A 24,956-nucleotide genomic window follows, 5' to 3' on the forward strand; every position below is an offset into this window, starting at 1 on the left:
ACTTTAAATGAGTATGTTCTCTAATAGATCAGCGACGTAATAATGAAACAACGTTAATTGGGATGACGTTAAGTGAGGAGTACCTATAATTGCTGTTCTTTTCCAGCTGTTAGACAGGACCCAGAGTTGCAGTCTGCTACAAAGGGGCTATGTATTAGGGCTGTGCAAAGCTTTGGATGCTGATTCAGTCCGGAGGAGATTCTGCCTGATTCGATGGCCAAATCTCCAAATCCAAATTGAATCAGGGGACCAATTAAAAGGTCTGAATTAATTCAAAGCTCTCCAAATTGATTCAGAAAAGATTCGGAGAGTGTCGGTGATTCAGGCAGTCCCCGGTGGCTGCAACCAGGGAGCTGGACCTGGACTCTGAGCTGGGAAGTAGGAGGTGGGGGAGAGGTGGGCTGGAGGAGCGGGGAGGGGACCATGGGGGTACTCCTGCCAGGCCCCATCTGCTGCCTTCTCCCCAAGCACACCAGCCCCCTTCCTCCCTCCCCATGGCTGTCCTGCCTGCCCCAGCTTCTGGCCCTTTAAAGAAAAGCCCCCACTCATTGGGTGCTGCCAGGTGGGAGGGCAATCCTCACTGGCCCCCACTGCCCTATGCCACGTGGGGAGGGGGCTCTGTCATGAGCCTGCTGACCCGCACCCACTCTCCGAGCCCCCCCATGGCTGTCCTGCCTGCCCCAGCTCTGGGTCTTTAAGAACCCCCCGCACCCCCTGCACTCACCAGTTGCTGCAGCGGCCTTGGGCCTTCTCCCGGATCATGGCAGAGGCCCCCATGCAGCGCGGACCAGTGTGGGGCAGCAGGGATCGCCTCCCCTGAGTCAGCCGAATCTGAATTCGAAGCGAATACTAGCTGCTTTGCACAGGCCTACTATGTATCTGCTCATTCTCATTATCCATTTCAGGAAAGTATTGGCAAAACTGAGATTTGAGCACCAGGAAGTGTTCCTCGATTTCGCTTTTCACATCACTGTCCAGCATCAAATTGTTTTCAGCCAAAAAGCTGTCGAGGGTTTTGAATGTGTCACTGTTGTTTTCACTTACTTGAGAAACCCAGAATTGAAGCTTCCTGATAAAAGTTATCAGGTACAGTCCCCTGCACACACAGGCAACCATTCACCCAGGGACTCCCCCAGACTGGCACAGCAAACCCTCACACATTCACATGTATTAGATGTGCTGTGACGATGAGAAGTTGGGGCACAGATGAAAAGTCTGGTGAGGTATCATAGACATGCCTATACCCCACTACACTTTTGCTGGCGGCTTCCCATCAGGTTTGCAGGAACTATCCTTTCACTAAAAATATGTGCAGTTCACACACATGCGCGCACACACACACACACATACATGCACGCACACACGCGCGCACACATACACACACACACTTTGCTATAGCCCCAGGGAGCTTGTGGTGGTGCCTGAAAGCCATAACAGAGAGGCTGAGTTGGCAAAAGCAGGAGCAGAAGGTAAGATACCCATCAAGTTCATTGACAGAAAAGATTTCCTGCATTGTCCTCACTTGGTAAATAGCAGGAGCTTCACCAGTGAAATGGGGACAGCGGAGGAAGCTATTAAGGGTCCATCCCATGCAGAACAAGGGGAAGGTAAGCCCTATGGTGGAGGGGGCAGATGTGCAGGGGCTGTTGTTGCTGAAGAATGAGTGTGAATTAAATTTACCTTGACAATTTGTCCCAGCCTCTTTAAGGGCTGTCTATGGGCTTAGTAAAATGCATTCAGTGGAGCAACCCTCTACTTTAAGCACATCTTCGTGCAAGAACTATTAAGTCAAGTACAACTTCTTCGTATAGACAGCTATCTTCCCTCTGGCCCTGTTTTCTCAGGCTTGAGTTGGCCTGTATATTCATGAGTAGAGAGATGTAGTCAGCCATGTTAGTCTGAAGTCAAATAAAAGCAGGGTAGATTTGTACCTTCTTGACTAACCAAAGTAGATCTATACACTGACTAAAAGGTATCTACCTACCTACACTTTGGTTAGTCTGTAAGGTGCAAGTCTACTCTGCCGTCTAGGGTTTCTGGTTGTAGCCGTGTTGGTCTAAGGACATAGGCAGGCAAGGTTGTTTGGGTAGATGTGATTTCTTTCATTAGACCAACTGAGTAGTTGGAAAAAAGGTCTTAGCAAGCTTTCAGGTGCGGTCCAGGCATACGGAGTCTCAGTTGGCCTTCTATAAATTCACCATGAGGTGGCGCCAAGCGGACTGATGTTTAGAAATAGCTGGGAGCAAAGGGAGGCTATGCTGAAGGTAGATAAAAGCTGTTCTGACTTCAGGGTACTGCTTATTGTTTTTTAACATTTCCCTGCACTTAGGTATCTAATGCCTGGGGGCATGGGAAGTTCTCTGCAACATCTTGTGGGCAGGAAACTGAAGTGTAAAACCATTGCAACTGCCGCTGCAAGAGGGGAAATGAGCTAGTTGTCATTTAACCAGTTAGTCTCTAAAGGGGCTACCTTGCCCTGCCCTATCTCCTGACTGCCATTTAATCTAGATATGGGTTAATATGTCTAGGTCTAATGCAGCCACTATATAGCAAGGCAATGGCCAGCATTATTTGCATGGTGTATTTGATTTTTTTGAGCCATCTGTTAATAGCATCCATCTGCATTTTTATAACAGTATAAAATTAAATTATTAGAGACCCTGACTGTGAATTTGAACATGGCACATGGCAGTCTGTGGGTTCTGGATAGATTCTTTGTATTGATATTATAGAAGCCTCAGCTTCTCTGGTGTATTTAGACATATGAAAATGATGCTAGTAGGTGCGTCTACACATGCAATTAATGTACCTGAATTTTCTGCACAGGCTAGTCTAATGCACCGTAAATCATCTTGTGTAGGTGCACCCTGTAAGTTGTAATAATGTTGAGCAAGTTCTATTAAATCCTAAGAAACGAGACTACTTACTTTTGTGTGTGCAGAGCCATTAATTTACATAATACATTTGTATTGAAGTAGTTGAATTGCAAAGTAGTGCTTCATTTTCTCAGTCCTTAGTTACTAGGACTTATGGAAGAACTAGACGATGTGATTTGCTTCCTTGTTAAAAAATTATATGTATTTATAAGGAACAGAAATTAACAAAACATAGAAATATATTGCCAAAGATCTACATAACCTGGTTGCAAAGATGGATTTCTGATGCCCACTTCCGGGAAGAAGCCAGCCTCATTATTGTTAGGGTAATGGAACTATATGGGTCTTTTGCTGAATCTGATAAAAGGCCCCTCTAGAGTCCAACCTCCCAAATCTAAGATAAGCGGTGCTTTATAGTGAGCATGCCATTTTCAGAACAGCCGAAGCATCTGCCTGTCTGTACAGATATTTCTCAGGCACAGTGCACTGTAACCTTGAGAGGTGGGGAGACACAGAAAACCAATCAAGAAGTCATGAAAATATTATTACCACCAAAAATATTGCCTCCCACCCAAACACTCCTGGCAGGTCCTTAGCTCCCACGTTCAACTTTTCAACATCAATGTTTCAGCACCTACCTAAATCAGCTATACAGGGTTATAGGTTTGATATGTTTTGGTAAATGTAAGGGGGTGTGTAAACATCTTTTGATTTTCAACAAGGGGTCACCAGCCTGGAGGGGGTTGAGAAACGACAGTCTGTCCTGGTGTTCCTCACCTGGATTTTTGTGTACCTGGGCTGCACAGCAAAGCCTAAGACATGAGTCCAAACTACATGTGCTGCCACAAAAGAGATTAGTATTTCCACTTGTTTACCGAAGCACTGACCTGTAATCCCTTATATGAGGCAAATGCAAACTTTAGGTTTGTGAGTTATTGCAATCTGCTGCCCTCTGGTTCAGTCAATTACAACTTGCTAAATGCTCAGGCTACATCTGCCTCAGAATCACAGAAATTAAAAATGAGGAAGCCTAATAGCTTGTCCTGTCCCCATCCCCCAGAGCAGGAGTCTCCCCACAGACATTACTTAGTGCTGGTCTAGAAGGTCTGGCTTATTTTTCCCCAGATGTCTTGGCTTGTATCTCTCTGGATTGAATCTCATCTGTCCAAAGCCCTTTGTGTTATTTTACCATGTTCCTAACACCTCCCAATTTAACATCCTCCATGAATGTCATTAATTTACTATTTATTCTCTTTTCCACATCATTTATGTGGATGTTAAATAAGACTGAACAGAACACCATTCCCCACAGACTTTTCTTCCAATTCCAGGCGTGATGGTTTATCATAGCCTTTTGTTTATGCTCTATCAGAGGGTTTTCAGTCTATCCTCATTGCCAGGCCAAATTGAATTATTTTGTCTGAGTGAGTTTTATGCAATACCATTCCTGTTGCTTTAATCCAAATACATTGCCTCTCCTACCTTCTCTTCATCCTGCCTTCCCTATATCCATTGATTTTTTTTTCCAAGTCTATGTAATCAAGTTTATGTGGCAGGAATTGCACTTCATTGTATCACTTATAGTTAAGGCCACCCAGTCCTTTCCATCTGAAGGCCCTGTTTGCATTTTATTTAAAACTTTACCAAAATATAATGGTTTGGGCTCAATTTTTTCCTGTTGAGTATCTGCCTCTGACAAAAGGTTTGTGAAAAAGTTCAACTAAAATGGTCCAGCTCTAGCATCACCAGGCTTAGAAGCAAGGACTAAACTATTTGGCTTCTGGGATTTTCATTGTCAGTTCTGGCTAGAGGTGGGAAATTAGCCAGTATAGGCTGTTATCCTACAGGGTAGGCCTGCGCAAAGTGTCTAGTATTTGCTTCAGAGTCAGTCAATTCAGAGGACAGTAATTAGTTTCAGTGATTTGAATTGCTGTCCTGAATTGATTCGGCTGAATCTGAATCACACAGGCCCATCCCCCGCCCGCTCTCCCAGCCCCAGCACTTTGAAAAAAAAGCCCCCACTCACCGGGTGTTGCCGGGCGGGGGGTGATCCCCACTGCCCCACACTGCATGGGGGGCTTTGCACAAGCCCCCCGACCCCCACCCGCTCCCCCAGCCCTCCCATGGCTGGGGGAGGCTGCCCCAGCTCCAGCCCTTTAAGAAAAAAAAACAAAACAACCCCCGTAGATTTACTGGCTCCTGCCTGGCCAATCCCCTGCTGCCCCGCACTGCGTTAGGGGCTCTGCATGAGCCTCTGAAGCCCCGAGGCCCCAGCGGGGGCCGGTGAGTCCCAGGGTTTTTTTTTCTTAAAGGGATGGAGCTCGGGCGGCCATGGTGGGGGGGGACAGGGGGTCTGGGGGCTCATGGCAGAGGAGCAGTGGGGGGCACTGGGGATCACCGCCCCCACCCAGCAGCACCTGGTGAGTGGGAGCTTTTCTTTAAAGGGCTGGGAGCTGGGGCTGGGTGGGGCAGCCATGGCAGGGGGTGGGGCTGGGACAGCGGGTGGGGGTCGGGGGGGCTGGGAGAGTAGGCAGGGGATAGGGTCTGTCAGGGGTCCCCCCATGGTCCCCTCCCCCCTCCTCCAGCCTCCCTTTGCCCGCCCCCTACATACCCACTCCAAGTCCGGCTCCAGCTCCCTGCTGCAGCGACTGGGGACTGCCTGAATTGTCAAAGCTTTCCAAATTGATTCAGACCTTTTTATTGGTCCTCTGATTTGATTCAGATTTGGAGATTTGGCCACTGAATTGGGCTGAATCTCCTCCGAATGGAATCGGCACCTGAAGCTTCGCACAGCCCTACTACTGGGTATTAAGCAGAACCTCAAACGCCTGGCTAGCGTATCTTGATTATATACACATGGTCCAACAGATCACTAGCTTTACGGTCAGGAAGACATTTTCCCTGTCCTAGGACAGTAAGAACATTCTTTGAAGCCTGGCATTTCTGCCATTGCTGGCCTAGGTATTTATTGTGCCTTTATCTTACGGCCATCTTCCAGTGGGATGTGGTAGACTTTTCCTGTTGGGTCCTTTGTGCAACAAAGGAAAGTGCATTTCTTTGTGAGTGAACACTTTTGGACCAATGTTTACTTGTCAATACAAAGTTAGGCTCAGTGTCCTAGGGTCCTTTCCAGTCCTATGTTCTTGTATTGACTGTGGTAGACAGGATGCCAAAAGGAGTACCAAGTCCAAGATGTCACCATCTGCCAGATCTCCTGGGTATATGTAGGGTTCAAAGCCAAAGAAAGATTGCTACCCAAGACTTGCTGTGTTGACAGCTGTGATACACAAAGCCCATAAAATGGCAGGGGATGAGGGCAGAGTTAAGGTTGCTGCATGTGACATTTCCAGCCTAGCACATACCTGGATTTTCCCCGTGGTTTTGCGTAATATAGGGCTAGACTACAAAATCTCAGAGGCAGGGCCCAGCTTTATCTCAAAACACTTGTTTGTAGCTCCCCAGCATCAATCTTAAAGCCAAGGGAAGAATAGACAGCAGCACATCTGGTAATGGGAAATTCTGGTGCTCCAAACAGCTGCTGTGGCAGGGCATGGGCTGATAGGTTTGGAAAAGTGCCAGCAGCAACGCCCCCACGTTCAGCTCTGGTATGCATTTGTACAGAACCTGGCCCTTAGGTCCTCAGTCTTGCTTGGGGCTGTAGGGGCTCCTACAGTGCTAACAGAAAAACAGGATTCTCCCCTGTGCTTCACTGGTTCTGAGCTAATCCAGTAAAACCAGTGAGGTTCTCCAGGAATAAAGCTGAGAAATCAGGTCCTGGGTTCAGCCTTGCATAAGTGACAACTGCTCCATGGTATCATTTCTTCCTTATCCCAGATGAGAATCCTAGGGCCTGATCTGATCCTTCTGGAGCCCACACAGATGGGACCATCCCAGCTGCAGCCTGATGCTACCATGTGCCACATAGGTACTGCCAGGAGAGAATCCCTGTATGCACTGAACTTTTCCCATGGCTCCTACTCAGGTCAGAGGGTATAGCCTTCTGTGTGCCTGCAAATCCCCATCCCTGTTGCTGCATTCTTTCTCCACATGCCTTTCAACTGCTGGGGTATAGGTGCCTTTGGTACCTATCAAAACACCAGGCTGGGGAAGAACTCACCATCCCAGCACCTGCTGCTTGGGTTGGGGGGAGCTTGGCTGGGAGCCCTAATTACCAAGAAAAACATTGTTTCACATAAGGGCAGTAAGGAAGGACTCGGGACCTTGCCTCCTGGGGGGCTTCGGGGAGAGGGGAGGGTAGGCCCTTGAGGGAGCCATGTAGCTCCAGGCTCCAGAGCTGCCCCATTCTTGCTCTGTGAGTCCAGCCTCTCTTGTGAGGAGGGGGGAGAGGAGGGTGGAGCCTGTAATATTGCCAGATACAGGAGCTGTCACATGCAGAATCTAGGAGAGACTGAGATCGACTGGATCTGGACAGGGAAGTGGAGCCAGGGCCAGTGCCCAGGGAAAGGAGCAAGGGAGTGGCTGGAGGGAGCACCTGGGACTGTCCAGGTGGGCAGGGTGGGGCCTGGAGTGGGAGTCAGGTGTAGCAGAGCACAGAGAAGAGACCAGGTAAGGCACAGGACAGTGAAGAGAGAAAGAACATGGCAAGGCAAAGTGGGACCTGAGGGGCTAAGCTAGCCAAAGGGTGCAGGGGAAGGCTCAAGTGGATAAGAGAGCAAAAGGAGCAAGTTTCAGGGGTTTCATTGAAGCCAGGTGTACCATTGTGATCTCAGAGAAGGAGTAGCAGGCACCCCTGAACAGTTCTGCTGTGGCAGAGACACAGAGGAGGTGCTGCACTGATCTGCTCAGTTTGCACTGAGCCAGGACGTGACCTGGAGTGGATGCTGAAGCACAGGTCCCTCTCTAGTGATGAAGCCAGTGTGGCAGCCCCCCAGAGCCCAGACACTGCTGCTCCTGCTGGCGCTGCTCCTAGTTCCTCAGGTGAGTGCAACCTTGGGGTCTTTGCATGTCCTGGGGGCTGGATGAGTCAGGGGAGGGGGTCCATAGTCAGGGTATGTTTGTGTGGGGGGAAAGCAGCTGTTCCTGTTCTGGGCAAGGGGGCCATGTTAGCTGCACATTGTACCCGCCACATGGGAGGGGTACCATGGGGCAGCAAGTGCAGTAGGGATGTTGTTGGATGCTGGAGCCCAGCTTTCCCTGTGACTTCCTGGCAAGCCAGGGGTTCAGCAGGTCTCAACTCTGCAGCTTACACACACTGGCTAACTTGGCTACAATTAGATGGTGCAAGCAAAGCCAGAGCAGGATTGGGTCCCACTTGGTCTATTCTCCAGTCAATTTATCCATCCCCAGAACAGCACTAAAAAATGTCTGAGCAAATGCCCGGATGCTCCCTTTTGGGGTGGGAGGAAAACTGAGTGGGCAGCTCCAGACTGTTTCCCTCTGCCCCCCTGGCTTTTGCACACTCTCTGGCCAAGGGCCAGCCCACAGAGCTGCTGTTCCTTTCCTTGACCTGTGCCCTCCCTTCCCTGTGGGCTCAGGAGCTGCTTGGGTTGGCCAGGGAAGTGCCAAAATCCCAAATTGGGATGGCATTTCAACTGCTAGATGTGGTGAGCCAGGCAGGGAGACTCTGTCTCACCCCCCAGCACGCAGAGTTGTCTATGTTCTCTGTCTCTCAGCCAAAGGAGCAGGGATTGCTGGAGCCAGGGAACGCCCCATGCCCTCCACAGTGGAACGATCATGCCCAGGGACTCTCTTTGTGCGCTGGCTAATGCAATGAGGGTGAAGTGGAGCAGAACTTGCTCTGCACAAAAGGAACCCAGCACTGAGGTTTTGGGTGAGGGCTGCGAGCAAGGTCCCAGTCAACTGTGGGACCTCCTGGACCTGAGAAAAGAATACAGGGCGTGGAGGGACTCGAACTTGTGAGGGGCGGTAGAACAAAGAGCAACAAAGAAATTCTCTCTGCTGGCCCCAGAGAGTGTTGTGGGAAGGGAAGAAGGAGGTCTTTGGCATCCTGTGCCACTCCCTGTTGGGGCACATAGGATTTGATTTCAAGCCCCCCTGCCTATCTGATTTATGTATAGGGCCCCCTCACCTCATAGTCTTTACAGGTTTTGCCCCAAGCTATCTCCATTTCACACATGGGAACTGATGCCCAAAGGGGTACGTGATTCCTCCAGGTCACACAGAAGCTATAGTGAAGCACACTCAGGCTTCCTGAGTGCCAGACTACTGCTCTAACCACTGTATATGCTTTTCCCACTCACCCTAACTACCCCAGCATGCCAGTCTAGTTCTGTTTTCTTCTGATCATAGGGAGTGGCTCAGGAGGGAGCTGCAGCTGGCACCAGCCTCCAGAGAAGCAGGGTCGTGCTCCACCCTGCCCTCCATACAGCCCTGCCTTTGCACTGGGGCAGGCATGCTACCTCCTGGGATGGCAGCAACCCCTGGGAGAGTCCTGTCTGACTGAGGCTGGAGATGACCAGGCTTTGTGGGGGATGAGGGGGGTGGAACGGGGACACAGTAGTATGAAGTGACTTGCTAAGTCTTCATTGTGCTGGTTCAGCTTGCCAAGCACCAATCCCTGTGCCCTTTGGGGTGATACCACTCTAGGCTAGCAATGCCTTGGACCATAACTCAGATAGTGCCTCCCCACAGGGGGTGCACAAGGAGTGTCTCCCTGCATGTCCAGCATCCCTGCTCCCCTTTTATCCCCAGCCCTGCTGTTCTGTCCCTGTGTGCACCTGCTTTCTCTCTGTGTGCCCATCTGAGCCACTGTGTGTGTGTGTGTGTGTGTGTGTGTGTGTGTGTGTGTGTGTGTGTGTGTGTGTGTGTGTGTGTGTGTGTGTGTGTGTAGAGGGGAGGGTGTCCTATTTTGCTGTTGCCTTGTGCCAGCAGCAAATGACTCACATGAGGCGTGAAGGCGTGGGGAGGATACAGTGCCCTGGAAGGCTGTCACTGAGGTGCAGGATCTAGGTATTACATTTTGCTCAGGGCTAGGCTCAAGACACAATGTAGGTCTCTTAGGTAGCAAGGTCCCAATAGAGTCAGATGCCTTTGTTCTGGGATGCCCAGTATGGGATATTTTAAGGTCATCATAACCATTTGTGGGAGGAATCAGTGACGCTAATCTGAGGCTGAGTTATTTTAACATTGTCACAACATAAGCCATAACTGTAGCAAACTTCAATGCTATCCCTACCCCTAACCCTATGGCTAAGACTAACCCAAGGTATCTTTGTCTCTGACAGCTAACCATAGCCTTCAGATTTCTCAAGCAAAGCCATAAAAAATCAGAGGGTGCATATAAAAAACATGACAGTAACAGAGCCCAGCTCCACAGCAACTCTGTGGTTGGAAGAAGCTGCCTTTATTCTTTCATTATCAGAGCCAGGCTGTTGTTGAAGCAATACGCAGAAAGTCAGAGGTGTTTCTGCCAGGTAGAATTCTCCCAGTCTCCTGCCTTGAGAGGGAATTTGTTTCCTCTGTCAAATAGTTACTCCAAGGAGTAGGAAGCTCAAAGAGCTCCCAGGCAGGGCTTTTGCTGCCTGTGTTGCTATACCTGTGCTTGCAGAGAGCCAGGGTGTGAGCTGCTGAGCAGAGATGCTAGTGAAGCTCTGAAATCAATACCAAATTCCTGGATGGTCAGCAATGCTATGGTCAGCAGTGCTGGATGGTCCGTGAATTCCAGCTCAGTTAACAGCTGCTGATTCCAGTGTTATGTACAGAAAGAGTTGCTTGCTGAACTTTAGGACAAAATGCAGTAGTAGATGCTTCTCAGGAAATACCAGACAGGAGCAATTGCTAACAGAGGAAAGAATGCTTCCTAAGTGGGGTAAATGCAGAGCACGAGGGCGTCTGCTGATAGAGTTGAGTGTGAGACAGGGGTAGGCACTAGGGAACCCCTGGCACAAGTGCCAGAGTGTGGCACACAAAGACATTTTGCTTGGCATGCATGCCCTTGGGTGGATGGAAGGGAAGGGGCCGGGGCTACATGGCTACAACAAGGATCAGGCCCTTTGTGGCTCCCCTGCCATCCACCCCTGGCACACCAACATGTTACAGGTTGAAATTGATGCCCAAAAACGTTGCCGACACTGTTAGACCTTTTCCCCACTAAGAGGCACATATCAGGGGTGTCTGAAATGAACTGCAAATCAGTGTTGTATTCATGACATCATTTGACTCCCTACCCTGAAAAAGCCCCAATAATTTCAGAAAGTTTAATTTCAACATTTCTGACAATTAAACCATTGGACATTTCATTTTGCCACATTTCATACCAAGAGTTGCCTAAAATTTAATTTTTTTAATGAATAAAAAGGTTAAAAATCTAACCAAAGCACCGTTTGGGGGATCAAATGAAATGTTTTATCTGAGTCAGAACAACTCTTGATTCAGCTTTCCTTTTCAGTGACTAGACCAAAACCCTTGCTTCTTGTTCACCTTAGAACATGGCTGTGTGTTCATTATTTTTTTCTCTCCATTCAAACAGCATGCTCATAATTAGTGATTCACATAGCTCTACTTACTGGCTTCAATAAAGCTATGGGCAGCATCAGCCACGTGAATGAGGTGTAGGGCCTAACAGACACCCTAGTACAGAGCAGTGATCCGATAGTTCAGGAAGTCCTTACTGCCTTCCCCACCCCATCGCCTTCAGAGCTGCTCCTGAAGTTGCTGAGCATCCTCAGAGCACCCCAGTAGTGCAGGGTAAGACCCAAAGGTGTTCACACACTGGGCAGGATCATACACTTGGAGTAGTGTAGTAGCTGCACTTTTCATCTTGCAGTAGCATGTGGGCTGTGGCCTCAACAAACTGACCCAGGCCAGGCCTCAGAAGAGGGGAAGGGATGCCAAGGCAAAGCCAGCTCCTTAAGAGGAGAAGGGGACACACAGTGTTGAGCTCAGGGATCCAGTTGTACGGTCTTCATAAACCCGTTGCCGTGGTTTCTAGGAACAGGCATATTCACCCACACAATTCCTAGAAGTCCCAGAGCTTGTAAACATGTTGGTAACATGTTTCTTCCATATGACCTGCCTCTGAAAGACAAATTTCAAGGTATTCTTCATGCCTCAGGATTTTTAAATAGTGCTGTTTTCCCCTCTGGCAAAGTCTTATGGGCTGAGGTTCCATAAAGAATAACAAGATTGCTTCCCACCCACTGATCCTGGAATGAAAACATTCATGCCACCAGCATGCAGCCTACTTTAGCTTTGCTTCAGCAACCAGATGAGAAATACATAGTGGGTATTGTCTACATGTGCATTTACTGCACAGTAAATTTACTGCACTTCTGCTGTAGTCTACATGTGCAAGTATTAAAGCACGGTAACACTGTGTGTGGACTGACTTAGGACTAAAGTTAATCCACAGTCAGTCCACACACACAGTTTGATTGTGCAGTAAGGCATCTACCTGTGCATTACCGCACAGCATAGGTGACTGGTAGGGGGAGCGCAGGGAGCACGTGCTGCCCCTGACAGAGCTGTCCCCCACTGCTGATGCTGCCAGCGGCTTCTGCAGGTGCCCACCATCCCCATCCCCACTGCTGGCGTCATTGGCAGCTTCTGCGAGTGCTCGCCAGCCCCACCCCCACCACCAACGCAGCCAGTAGCTTCTGGGGGTGCTCGCTAGCCCCATCTCTGCTGCTGACACCGGCTTCTGTGGGTGCTCACCAGCCCTGTCCCTGCTGCTGCCATTGGCTTCTGCAGGTGCCCCCCCAGACTCAGGAGGCACCAGTTGCCCATGCTGCACAGTAACTAAACAAGCATAGATTTTATACACACTAGGGTTAGAAGGGACCTTGCAAGATCATCCAGCCCCCTGCCCAAGGGGCAGGAAGTCAGCTAAGGTCAAAGGATCCCAGCAAGGTAAGTATCCAAATGTTTCTTGGAAGTGACCAGAGTAGGTGCTTGCACCACCTCTGGGGGAGTCTGTTCCAGGCCTTGGGGGCTCCGACAGTAAAGAAGTTTTTCCTTATGTCCAACTTAAAACGGTGTTGTGGGAATCCGTGACCATTGGACCTTGTCATCCCTTGGGGTGGTCTGGTGAACAGATGTTCCCTCAGCCCCTGATGCACACCCCTTATGTACTTATAGGCTGCCACCAAGTCACCCCTGAGCCTGTGCTTCTCCAGGCTGAAGAGTCCCATAGCTCACAGCCTCTTTTCATAAGGCCTGCTCTCCTGCCCTCTGATCATGTGTGTGGCTCTCCTCTGGACTCTTTTAAGCTTCTCCATGTGCTTCCTGAATTGTGGAGTCCAGAATTGGATGCGATACTCCAGCTGCAGCCTTACCAAGGCCAAGTACAGTGGGAGGATGGCATCCTGGGTCTCTCTCGAGATGCATCAGTAGATGCAAGCCAGAGTTTTGTTTGCTTTGCCAGCTGCAGTATCACATTGGTGGCCTGTGTTCATCTTGTGGTCATTCGTGACCCCCAAGTTTCTTTTGGTCATGGTGCTAGCAAGTGTAGCATTGCCAAGCCTTAAGTGTGATGCAGGTTTTTTTCTCTCGAGGTGTAGCACCTTGTATTGAATGCCATCAGGTTTTCACCTGCCCACCTTGCAAGCCTATCGAGGTTGGCCTGGATCACCAGCCTATCCTCAAGTGTAGATACTCTTCCCCAAAGTTTGGTGTTGTCAGCGAACTTAGTGAGTTCGCTTTTGATACCAGTGTCCAGATCATTTATGAAGACATTAAAGAGTACAGGTCCGAGAAGGGAGCCTTGGGGGACACCACTAGTCACCGAGCGCCATGTTAATTCAGTTCTGTCAACTACTTTTTCTGGGTCCAAACTCAGAGCCAGTTCCCCAGCCATCAGACTGTGGAGTAGTCAAGGCCACAATTGCCCAATTTTTCCATGAGGACATCTTGGGACACCAGGTCAAAGGCTTTTTTAAGGTCCAAATATATGCTATCAACCTCTTCTCTTTTGTTCAGGTGATACTTCACCTGGTCATAGAAGGAAATGAGTTTGGTCAGGCAAGACCTACCCGTAACAAACCTGTGTTGGCTGTTCCTCAGAATGTTGCCTTTTGTTAGCCTGTTTCTTTGGTTTCTTTGATAGTGTTTTTCCAAGATCTTCCCATGGATTGAGGTCCAACTGATTGGCCTGTAGTTTCCTGGGTCTTCTTTCCTCTCTTTCTTGAAGATAGGCACCACATTGGCCCTCTTCCCATCTTTAGGTACTTCGTCCGAGCACCACAGGTTCTCAGATATGCTTGCCAGTGGCCGCACTATGATGTCTGCCAGTTCCTTTAGCACTCTTGGGTGCAATCTGTCTGAACTAGCTGATTTGTGGGGTTTCAGCCTCTCAAGATGCTCCCTCACAAGATCCACACCAAAAGTGGGCATATATTCATCCTTACCCTGGTCATCCCGCATCATGTTAGGTAGGGTGGTCCCTTTGGGCTGGTGAAAAACCGATGCAAAGTAATCATTAAGCAGATTGGCTTTTTCCTGGGTGTTGGCAGTCAGCTGCCCCAACTGGTTTAGCAGAGGTCCAACGTTGCCCTTGTTTTTCTTTCAACACCCCACATAGAAGGGCTTTTTATTGTCCTTGATTTGTATAGCAAGTTGGAGTTCAGTTGCAGCCTGGGCTTTCCTAGTTTACTCCCTGCAGGTGTGGCCCAGTGCAGAATACTCCTCCTTAGTGGTGTTTCCTATCTTTCATCCTTTATAAGCCTCTCTTTTTAGACATAGGAGGTTCATGAGTTCCCTTTTGAGCCAAAGGGTTGTTGAGCCCTTTTACCACCTTTCCGATAGGTTGGGATGGACTCCCCTTGTGCTTCTAGGATTGCTTCCTTAAGAAGCAACCACTCATCATTAACTCCCCTCCCTGTGAAATCATGGCCTTTCAGGGCCTTAAGAACAAATCTCCTGAGCTTATGAAAGTCGGCTTTCCTAAAGTCGAGGACTACTGCATTGCTGGCTGACTTGCCAGCTTTGCGATAGTGAAAGTGAACAACTCGTGGTCACTGTCACCTAGCTTCCTTTTGATTCTTAGGTAGGTCGCTGATTAGATCATCCCCTCTGACAAGTACCAGGTCCAGCAGTGTCTTACCTCTTGTTGGCCCATAAACTTCTTGAGACAGGTAGAGCTCATCCATGCATGTAAGGAAGCTTTGAGACTGATCAGATTTGGCCAAATGCTTTTCCCATGAGATGTCTGGTTGGTTGAAGTCTCCCATGAAAACCATACACCAGCAGCATGCAGCCTCAGCCAGTTCCTTGGCAAATTCTTGCTCAAGCTCTCATTCCTGATTTGGACGTCTGTAGTAGACTCCTACCATTGTATTCCCCTTCACCACATTCCCCTTGTATTCTAACCCAAAGGGTCTCCAGTTGTCCTCCTTCGGTGCCAATCTCAACTTGTAGGGACATGTAGCTCTCCTTCATGTAGAGAACTATACCCCCACCCCTTTTTCAGCATGATCTCTCCTGTACAGGGTATAGCCATTTATACCTGTAGTCCAGTCACAGAAGGAGTCCCACCAGGTCTCCATTATCCCTATGAGATCGTAGTCGTTTTTGTTTAGCAGAAGGACCAGTTCCTCCTGTTTATTCCCCAAACTCAGCATTAGTGTACAGGCAAGTAAGTATGCCATTGGAGGCCCTAGGCTTCCTTGTACTTATGGAGAAGCTCTGTTTCTGGACTGGGATAGGAGTGGGTATCCTTGAGCATCCTAACCTGCTGATTTTGTGGTTGATGCTTGGTGAGCTTGCTCTGGTGGTTATCTGCCCATCTCCCAGCGAGCTTAGTATAAAGCCCAGTCAAGCAGGTCAGCCATTCTGGCTGAGAAGAGCTTCTTCCCCGGTGGAGTAAGGTGGAGGCTGTCTCTTCCCAACAGACCACTGTCGCTCTCTTTGAAGTGAGGACTGTGGTCGTAGAAGCCAAAGTCTTCATGATGGCATCAGCACCGCAATCTTCTGTTTACTGCCTCAATTTGTCTCTCCCGCCTCTGCCCGTGCCCCATAACTAACCCCTTTGCCTTTCTTCCCAGAGCTTTCCCTCAGAACTGTAGAGGAAAAGCAGCGAATTCCTATCCAGGCAGAAGTGCAAGCTGCCATACAGCTATGCACAAAGGACTAGGCATTTTCACCTTGCAGGGCTATTGAAATATCACCTACCCGTAACTAATTCCCCTGAAAGAGCTTAGATATGATTTGCACCCTCAGCCACTAGTGCACAGAAGACTAGGAACAGCTATTGCATTTGTCCCAAGACAAACTGTGCGTATGTTTGTCCATGAACAGAAAAGTCTCAGGATTGGCACGTATGCACATTACCCTTCCAATGGGGGTTTAGTGGCTGAATGCACTGCCACTTTTCTGCCATTGATTCAATGATACAATCCCTGGATAACCATTCAAATGCACTTTGTGATGTCCCAGGATGAACTGTTAGCAGTTCCTATCTCGTGAACCTTTTTTAGGATTTGTCTTGAGACAACAGACATGGACGTCTGAATGACCACACTTGGTCCCAAGAGAAAATACAACACCTGTTTATAGCTGCAGGATGGCACTGTTTGCTGGCTTAGTGCACAAAGAAGTGTTGGTGCAGGTCTGGGGAGCAAGCAGGAAGGGGTCCGGAAGGCTCTGCAGCATCCAATGTGTAGCTCACCTGAGTGAGAGATGCAATCAAGTCATTTCTGGGTTTGGGAGACAGTATTGTTTCCCTAACCCCCAAAGGGAATCCATTAGGGCTCCTCACAGTGCTAATCACTGGGCCACACCAGCACACTTGAATGGCTGCCTTTTCTTACCGAGTAAATTAATTTCATGCATCACTCGTTAGACAAGTATAATTATCATTGACTAAACCCCTCTTACACCAGATTTTAAAATGATGTCTTTTACATTAAATTAGGACCTGTGTTTTTCATATTGAGTCAGGGAACTTGACACTACAGAAAAAACAGCAGTCTGGAAGCTCTTGTGACCAGGAGCTGTCTTTTGGTTGAGTGTTCATGTAGTACCTGGTACCGGATAGGTCTGGCCTATGGCAAAAATATTGGCAACATCACCGCTAGACACTGAAGTAGCACCAGCCCTCAAAGTGCTTTATACAGATCAGTATCATCCCTGTTTCACGAATGGGAAAACTGAGGCAGAGAGAAGTGAAGTGCCTCGATCAAGGATACTCAGCAAGCTAGTGGCAAAAACAGTACTAGAATTCACAATCTCCTGAGTCCTAGTCCAGTGTTAGCTCTGATAAACTGCACTGTCACAAATAATAAGCACACCCTCAGTTGTCCCCATGTGAAATGCTGGAATGGTGCACTGCCTTTGTGCCCATTGACTTCAAGAAAAAGTGTCAGTCCCTAAAATACGAGAGCAAATGCTAGGGCAGAGCTAAGGTTGCTTGGGGGCTGGTTGGTGGAAACGTGAGTGAATCGGAAGCTAAGGTTGCTGTCACAGCTGCCTGTTGGTTTCTTTTTTTTTCCAGGCATGGGGGCTTTTCTGGCCTTGTTCAGTGGCCTAGTATGTTTCTATCAACGTGCCCATAGCAACCTTAATTGTGGCATTTTCCTTTGTAGTTTGTATGCAGGTAGTATTTTAGTACCATACTGCGCTCCTATATTTTATGTGGAAAGCCCAAGGTACTTTCCGCAGGAGCTTTCAGGATTGGCTCAGACTGTTTTGGCCAGGTGCAATAAGTCTTGGACAGAGCAGCTGTGACAATGTGACCTTCCTCAGCCTCTCAGCCTGGGGTCCTTCATTCAACTTTGCTGTGTGCCTCCAGTCTGCAGTCAGTGTCTTTATTCTCTGGCTGTAGCCTGCTGTTAGGACTCCACTGCACTGTTCACCCTCTGTGAAGGGCCATAAGATGTTATCCCTGCTGAATTGGGTTCTCTGGAGCACATCTTCCATCTGACAGACCTTAGCTAATCTACAATGATAAGGATGTCTGCGCCTCAGAGCTGTAGGACTCCTGCCCTGACTCTGTCTGGGTGCTTAATTCAATTGCCTTCATACCCCACACAGCTCCTGGTAGTTGCAACACTGAGCGGTTCAGCATCTTTGTGGAAACCCTCCTGAACATTGTCTGTAATATGGGAAGTGCTGAAGGAAAGTGTACTCAGCTAGTCAGAGAGCTGTGTTATTTTGATGGGTCCCAGGAAATGCAGGTTGTAAAAGTTCAGGCTAATGAAAAGCCCTAGAAGGGAGATATGGCCCCATGCCTCCAGGGCTTACATTAGTCTTTGACAAGGGTTTTTCTACTCTCGAGGAGTGGTGCCCCTGTGTATGCCCCAATCATCTTCGCCCACTCCCACGTGCCCAACTTGGAAATGTGGTGTTGAAGCAAGAGGAGGCAAGGGAATGTCCCCCACAGGCACTAATGACATTGCTGGATGAGTGGGTCTGATGAGCGAGAGTGGGTGGGTGGGATGTGCTTGAGACAGGGTGCCAGAGGCTGACATTTAGGGACAAGGTTGAGGCCTTCCCAGGGCAGACTATCTCACATCTGCTACTTTGGGGGGGGGAGTGGGGGAGGGAATGAGCTGCCTCCCTGGGCACACTCAGAGGTAGGATATTGGGCTTGGTGGTGTTTGGGTTGGATCCAGCTTGGCAAGTCTGATGCTTCCTATGCAAAACCCCGAATGAATGATAAATCCTGAGGGAGTGGAGCGTTAAGGAATGACCTGTGTCCCAGAGCAAATGGCTCATGTGTGTGGCCAACAGTCTCTGCCTGGGAACTGGGGGTTATTGTCAACCTGTGCAACACGCCAAAACTGCCAACAGATGTTTAGATGGTTGTAGACATGCTTCCTTTCAGCTCCTGTTGAGTTCAAGGGTTTCTTTGCTGCCTGTCTAGCTAAGGTTTATCAGCAGCTTCCATTCTGACGGTATCTGAGTACTTGGCTGTCTCTAGCATTGTTATCTCCGTAACATCTCTGGGCAGCAGGGCAAAGCTGTAAGTGCAGATGCCCCACATGTGACTGGTTTCAAAGTGCTGAGCAGTGAGCAATCATGATTCCTGCTGACATCAGCAGGAGTTGTGAGCACCAAACTCCTCTGAAACCTCAGCCTCAAGGTGTCTTGGGCTAGGCATGAAAAATTCATGGGCCTTTTACAGATTTTCAGGCTGCATCTCTCTTCGCCCCAGTTCTCCCTCTCCAAGATAGATGGAGGGAAACAAGACAAACAAACCCAGTGTGATTGTGGCATGGAAGATGGTAGCATAAAGCTTAAGCAGGAGGCTGAAGTGGGGAATGGCGTGGGGGGCCTCAGTTTAAATCTGGTGTTTCCTAACTTCTAAACACTTGACTTTGCAGCCTTAATACTGCATGTTGTTTCAGCACGGATGCTAGCTTGTGAGTTCCTGTGGGAGACTGGGATGTAGGGCACTATGTAAATGTAGGATAACATTAAAGGTTTATTACCTCCATGTACTATAAAAAAATCTGTCAGCTTTGGATTCTCATGAAACAATCCTGCAATCCAAAGGCATGAGATTTCCCTCTCTAATGCCTTGTTCTTCTGTATATTCAGCACTTGTTTAGCTGCCAGAGCCTGAAACTTTAATGAACTTGTATGCCTGCAGTGCAGAGCACCGTTTCCCCAATCTCTGTTGGAGTGAGAGGTTTTGCCTTCCTACCACTATCTCAAGAGTCTTCCTTTCAAATCTGCTAAAATAGACAAGACCACATACTAAGCAGTCCCTGGCAAGAAACAGTCCCGCTCTGGTTGCCAGGAAAATGGATTCGACATGCCTCCATAGGTGTTTGCTATCTCTAATTATACTCTTGCTTTGTTTCAAATTCTCTTCCATCTGCCCAGCTAATGGGGTCAGATCATTCCATCTTTCAAGTGCAGGTCCTCTGTCAGGCGCTGCGTGTCTGAGAGAAGTCCCCCTGAAACATAATCCACTCAGAGAGAATGATAAATAATTGTAGCATTTATTAACAGCATTCACATAGTAAACATGATAAAGGAAAGGAAATATCAAATGAACACAGGGCAAAAGAGTAGCTGCATGACAAGGGCTGCTTAGAGCTGTGTCTCATTGAAATATGCAATACAGGAATTCTTTTTTCCTCAGTTTAAAGTTTCAGCCTCCAAAGAGTTAAACCCCTCCATTTCCTCTCAAAGGTGCAGGGGACCCATCCAGAATGCTCCATCATTATGCATTTCCAAGAGCAAGAGGCCGAGTGCCAGGAAATAATCAGAAGTGAAAACCAAAGCACTGAAGCTCCAGAGCCTCCCAGGTGGAAAGGTGAGTGAGTGTCAGCATCTCTGTTCACTGTTAAGGCTTTGCTGGGGAAAGCGGAGGTTGTCTCACTAGTGGAGGAAAATGTCACTCCAATGCTTAGTAAAGGGGGATGGGGGAGGGAGGAAAGAGGGAAGAAGGAGGGGGGTGGATCCTTGTGAAAAGCTTAGCACCCTTTGGTTAAGATGAGTGAGCTCACAGTGTGTCTTAAGAACCCCAAAAATTCCTCCAGCAAAACAGGCTAGAGCAGAGACTTGACCTTACAGATATTTTATGGTTAAAAAAAAATTATTTAATAGATTTCATAGACATTAGGGCTGGAAGGGACCTCGGAAGATCATTGAGTCCAGCCCCCTGCCCAAAGGGCAGGAAGTCAGCTGCGGTCATAGGATCCCAGCAAGATAAGCATCCAATTTGCTTTTGAAGGTGTTAAATGTAGGTGCTTGAACCACCTCCGATGGCAGGCTGTTCCACACCTTGGGGGCTTGGACAGTAAAAAAAAAATTCCTCCTTATGTCCAGCCTGAAACGGCCTCACAGTAGTTTATGACCATTCAACCTCGTCATCCCTTGGGGTGCTCTGGTGAACAAGCGTTTCCCCAGATACTGGTGGTCAGCCCTGATAAACTTGTAGGTGGCCATCAGATCACCCCTGAGCCTGCACCTTTCCAGGCTAAAGAGCCCCATGGCTCTCAGCCTCTAATCATAAGGTCTGTTTTCCTGACCTCTGATCATGTGCTTGGCTCTCCTCTGGACTCTCTCAAGCTTCTCCACATCCTTTTTGGATTGTGGAGCCCAAAACTGGACTCAGTACTCCAGCTGTGGCCTCACCAAGGCTGAGTACAAGGGGAGAATGACATCCCGGGATTTGCTTGAGAAGCATGTATGGATGCAAGTCAGCGTTTTGGTCGCTTTACTAGCAGCAGCATTGCATTGCAGGCTCGTGTTCATCTTGTGGTCAATGATGATTCCCAAGTCTCTTTCTTTTGTAGTGCTAGCCAGTGTAGCACTGCCAAGTCTATAAGGATGCTGCAGGTTTTTCTTCCCAAGGTGGAGAACCTTGTATTTTTCGGTGTTACTGGTCACAGGACACCATGATGATTGACTTCCATCTATTACTATCCTCTGGGTCCGACCATGGAGCCAATTTCCCAGCCAGTGGATAATGGTGGACCCAAGGCCAGTTTTGCCAAGAAGTGATCATAGGATACCAGATTGAAGGCTTTTTCGAAGTTAAGATATATGACATCATTCTCTTCTCCCTTGTCCAGGTGATAGGTCACCTGGTCGTAGAAGGAAATGAGATTGGTCAAGCAAGACCTACCCGCAACAAACCCCTGCTGGCTATCCCTTAGGATGTTGGCGTTGGCCAGTTCATTAAGGATGGCCTCTTTAATAAACTTTTCTAAGACCTTCCCTGGGATAGAAGTCAGGCTGATGGGCCTATAGTTAGCCGGATCCACTTTCCTCCCTTTCTTGAAGATTGACACCACATTGGCCTTCTTCCAGTCTTCGCGCGCTACACCAGAGTGCCAGGAGCTTTCAAAGATCGGTGCCAGAGGCTGGGCTATGATGCTCACCAGCTCCTTGAGCACCCTGGGGTGTAGATTGTCAGGGCCGGCTTACTTGAAGGTGTCCAGCCTCTCAAGGTGTTCCTTCATGAGGTCAGCATTGATGGAGGGCAGGGGATCTCCCTCACCCAGGCCTCCCTGTCCCGTGGTGGGCATGGGCGTCCCATGGGACTGATGAAAGACTGATGCAAAGTACCCATTTAATAGGTTGGCTTTTTCCTGGGCATCAGTTGTCAGCTGTCCCATCTGGTTCAGCAGGGGTCCAATGTTGCCCTTGCTTTTCCTCCGGCTTTCCACACATCTGAAAAGGGACTTTTTATTGTCCTTGATGCTGGAAGCTAGTTGGAGTTCAGTTGCAGCCTTGTAAGAACATTAGAATGTTCCTGCTTATGTTTGATGTAACCAATCTCTTTCCGTACAAAAAAAAGAACAACTTGGGGGTTTTAAAGTTATCTTTTGTGGGATGCTTTGAAAGCTGGAGCTAGAGATGAAAAGCCGCAGGGAAGGGCAGGAAAGTGGGCTGGACAACTGTCTGGGATAAGTTTTCAGAATCTCAAAGATATTCACAAGTAGGCTTAAAACTGCCTTGCTGTTCTTGCAGGCCATTACAATGGGCCATAAGGTGCTGCAGGGTGGCTGTGGAACTGGCTCCTTCTGGTCTGCTCCTGTTGAAAGTCTTCCCTAAACTCCAGGGCACAGGCCCCCCTGGTCTCTCCAGAGCTGTCATTAAACAGTTAATTGTGGGTCACTGGCCTTTATTCCTGGGGGATCTGGTCCTTTACCTCAAAGAGGCCACTGCATTGAAATGCCTTGCTCCCACCCTACTCCCAGCCACCAGTGTGTGCTCAGCTCAGACACCAACAAGAAGATACAGAGTGCAAGATAGTGGGGCTTAAGAGCTGGTGGGTCCCTCATTCTGGAGAAGTTTTCATTTAAGTTTGTTCTGCAGGGAAAGCAGAGGTGAAGTTTGGGTTTGGCTCAGCAGGTATTGTGTAATTGAATATTGCATGAGCTGGAAGGGCAAGAGGGGAAAGAGCATCCCATGCTGCCTGTATCCCACTGCATACAGTGCATGGTGGGTCCCAACTGGATGCACTTAAATTTCTGGCCCTTGGCTCAATTCCTTGCTCTGTGGACAAACGCTAGCCTGAGTGAGGATTGTTGGCCATACGAGGGAGCCAGCTTAGGGCCGATTGGACAGAGAGAGCGTTCTGCTCTGCTTCAGTCGGTCTCATGCTGTACTCGTCACTTAGGTCTCCAAACACCCTTCACCCAGGTAGCATGCACCGGGATTAACCTTGGTCAGATAGGACTTGTCCTTTGTTTCCTCCCTTCCTCAGAGTTTTTTTTTTCATAGATTTCATAGACATTAGGGCTGGAAGGGACCTTGGAAGATCACTGAGTCCAGCCCCCTGCCCCAGGGACAGGAAGTCAGCTAGAGTCAAAGGATCCCAGCAAGAGAAGCGTCCAAATGTTTCTTAAAAGAACCCAGAGTAGGTGTTTCATGTTCAGTGGAAATGAGTGGATGTGTTAGGGTTTTGTTTGTGTGTCCAGTCCACCCTGCTCTGTGTTTATACTGGAGAAGGCAAGGGAAGAGGTGCATTTGGCACATGGAGCAGAAGGTAGGGAGCTTTGCACTGCTTCTGAGGAGGTTACTTCCATTCCCTGAGGGAGCTCAGACTGTATGGAAGGCTCTTGGGGATTGCACATGAGGTGTGGAGTACTTGGCCGCAGTTCTCACCCCACAGCTATAGGCTCTTGGAGATATGCTGGGCCCAAGCCATTGCACACTGGGAAGACAAGGGCACGCACTGCATCACACCACTCCGAGCAAACCCAGAGAAATCAACAGCTGGAATTGCTAGCTCTTCAAATTACCTACCCTGAAGCTAAAAGATGAGGGACATTTTAGGCTCAGTCGTGAGGAGCTGATCTGTGGTTTTGTCCTGTGCTTGGAACATGCCAGGATGGCGCATGGCTTTGGGTAAGGAGATTCTAACTTTCCTCACCGGCTTCCCCAGGAATGGCCCTGAAGTTCCTCCATTATGTTCCCTTTCTAACTCCATCCCATGCTCGGCAACCTTCCTCAGGGCTTTCAGGGTCCAAGTCTTTCCCCTTGGGGCTCCACCAGCTTTCATGGAGGATTCCTCTCCACACCATGAGGACCATGTTTGGTTTATGTTTCATTTGATTCTGCTGGCCTTCCCAATGCACCGGTGCTCTTCCAGTTCCTGTGTTACCTGGAAGGGAGTCTCTCAGGGATGAAGGGCTTGTGTGATGGTCACTCAGAAGGGGAACATGGCTGAGGTCTGGCTGCCATGTTGTGAGCCATCATGCCTGTGGCTATCATTTCATAAAACAAGATGTCTGCTGAGCCCAAGATGGTCAGACCGCTTGGGGTGCTGTCTGAACAAGCTGGGCAGGAGCCCAGATCTGAAGGTAAAAGGCCTGAAGGAAATGCAGCCTTCTGATTCCATCCAGCCCTGGGAGGAATCCAAAGCAGGATACGCTGTCTGTGTGGATTTATACCAAGCCTGTCAGCTCCTCCACAGCCTGGTGCTACGTGATGTGAACCTACAGAGACAGCCAAAGACTGGTTCTTGGCTAAAAGCACGGGCTGTGCTCTCCTGGCATGATCAGATCTAAGCCTGCATCACAAAGGCTTGCCACACAGTGGCCACTACCTCCATAGGGCACTTCCCTAATAGCAACAGAGCATAACACACACCTGAGCTGCATCCTGGTGTGAGAGGACAGATGATGTTTCTCATGCAAAGCAAATGTTGGAACTCAGGGACTGATGCTGCTGAGACTGAGCCAGAGCCTCCTGTAGGAGGAGAAGACCTGTGCTCTCTGTCTTGGAACTAAGGGCAGATCCACAGCTGTTCACCCTCTCTTCCCTCCCCCCCATCCAGACTGAAAATGACCCAAAGGCATGGAGGGTTCTGGGATGAGGGCAAGCATCAACCAGCACAATTCACTCTGGGCCTGGGCCAGGCCTGAGGTAGGGGCAGGCAGGAAAGGGAAGGGTCTCTCTGTTGGTAGGTTGGGCCCCCCACTTGACCCAGCCGCTGTAGCCTTGCTGCACACAAGGACTGGCGCAGTGCAGGGAAAGGTGGAAGGTTTTTGCTTGGGTAGTTGGTTTGAAGGGGTTATGGGGCATCTGTAAGGTAGAAGGAAGCTATGCCCCATGGTGGTGACAGCAGGCAGATTTTGATGCCTCACTGGATAAAGAAGCCAGGATACCACTGTTCATATGCTCCTGCCATTATCAAAGGGCACAGGTGGGTGCACTTGTCTATTTCCCTACTGTTTCCCTGTCCCCTATCCCAAGCAC

At 48.9% G+C, this 24,956-nt stretch overlaps 1 protein-coding gene across 1 annotated transcript in view; it reads left to right on the top strand.

The window, feature by feature from the left end:
• Nucleotides 1-6,585: 6,585 nt before the first annotated feature.
• LOC149866820 (vasoactive intestinal polypeptide receptor 1-like) overlaps nt 6,586-24,956 on the top strand; it is a 52,288-nt gene continuing 33,917 nt past the window's right edge. The window contains exons 1-2 of the mRNA XM_090044265.1: nt 6,586-7,814; nt 19,932-20,055. Of these exons, the coding sequence (XP_089900391.1) occupies nt 7,743-7,814; nt 19,932-20,055 (196 nt within the window). The 5' untranslated portion in view covers nt 6,586-7,742. The remainder of the gene's footprint in view (nt 7,815-19,931; nt 20,056-24,956) is intronic.

The sequence above is a fragment of the Crocodylus siamensis genome, chromosome 4 (genome assembly GCF_052110815.1).
Source record: "Crocodylus siamensis isolate JL-2025a chromosome 4, ASM5211081v1, whole genome shotgun sequence".
Lineage (NCBI taxonomy): Eukaryota > Metazoa > Chordata > Crocodylia > Crocodylidae > Crocodylus > Crocodylus siamensis.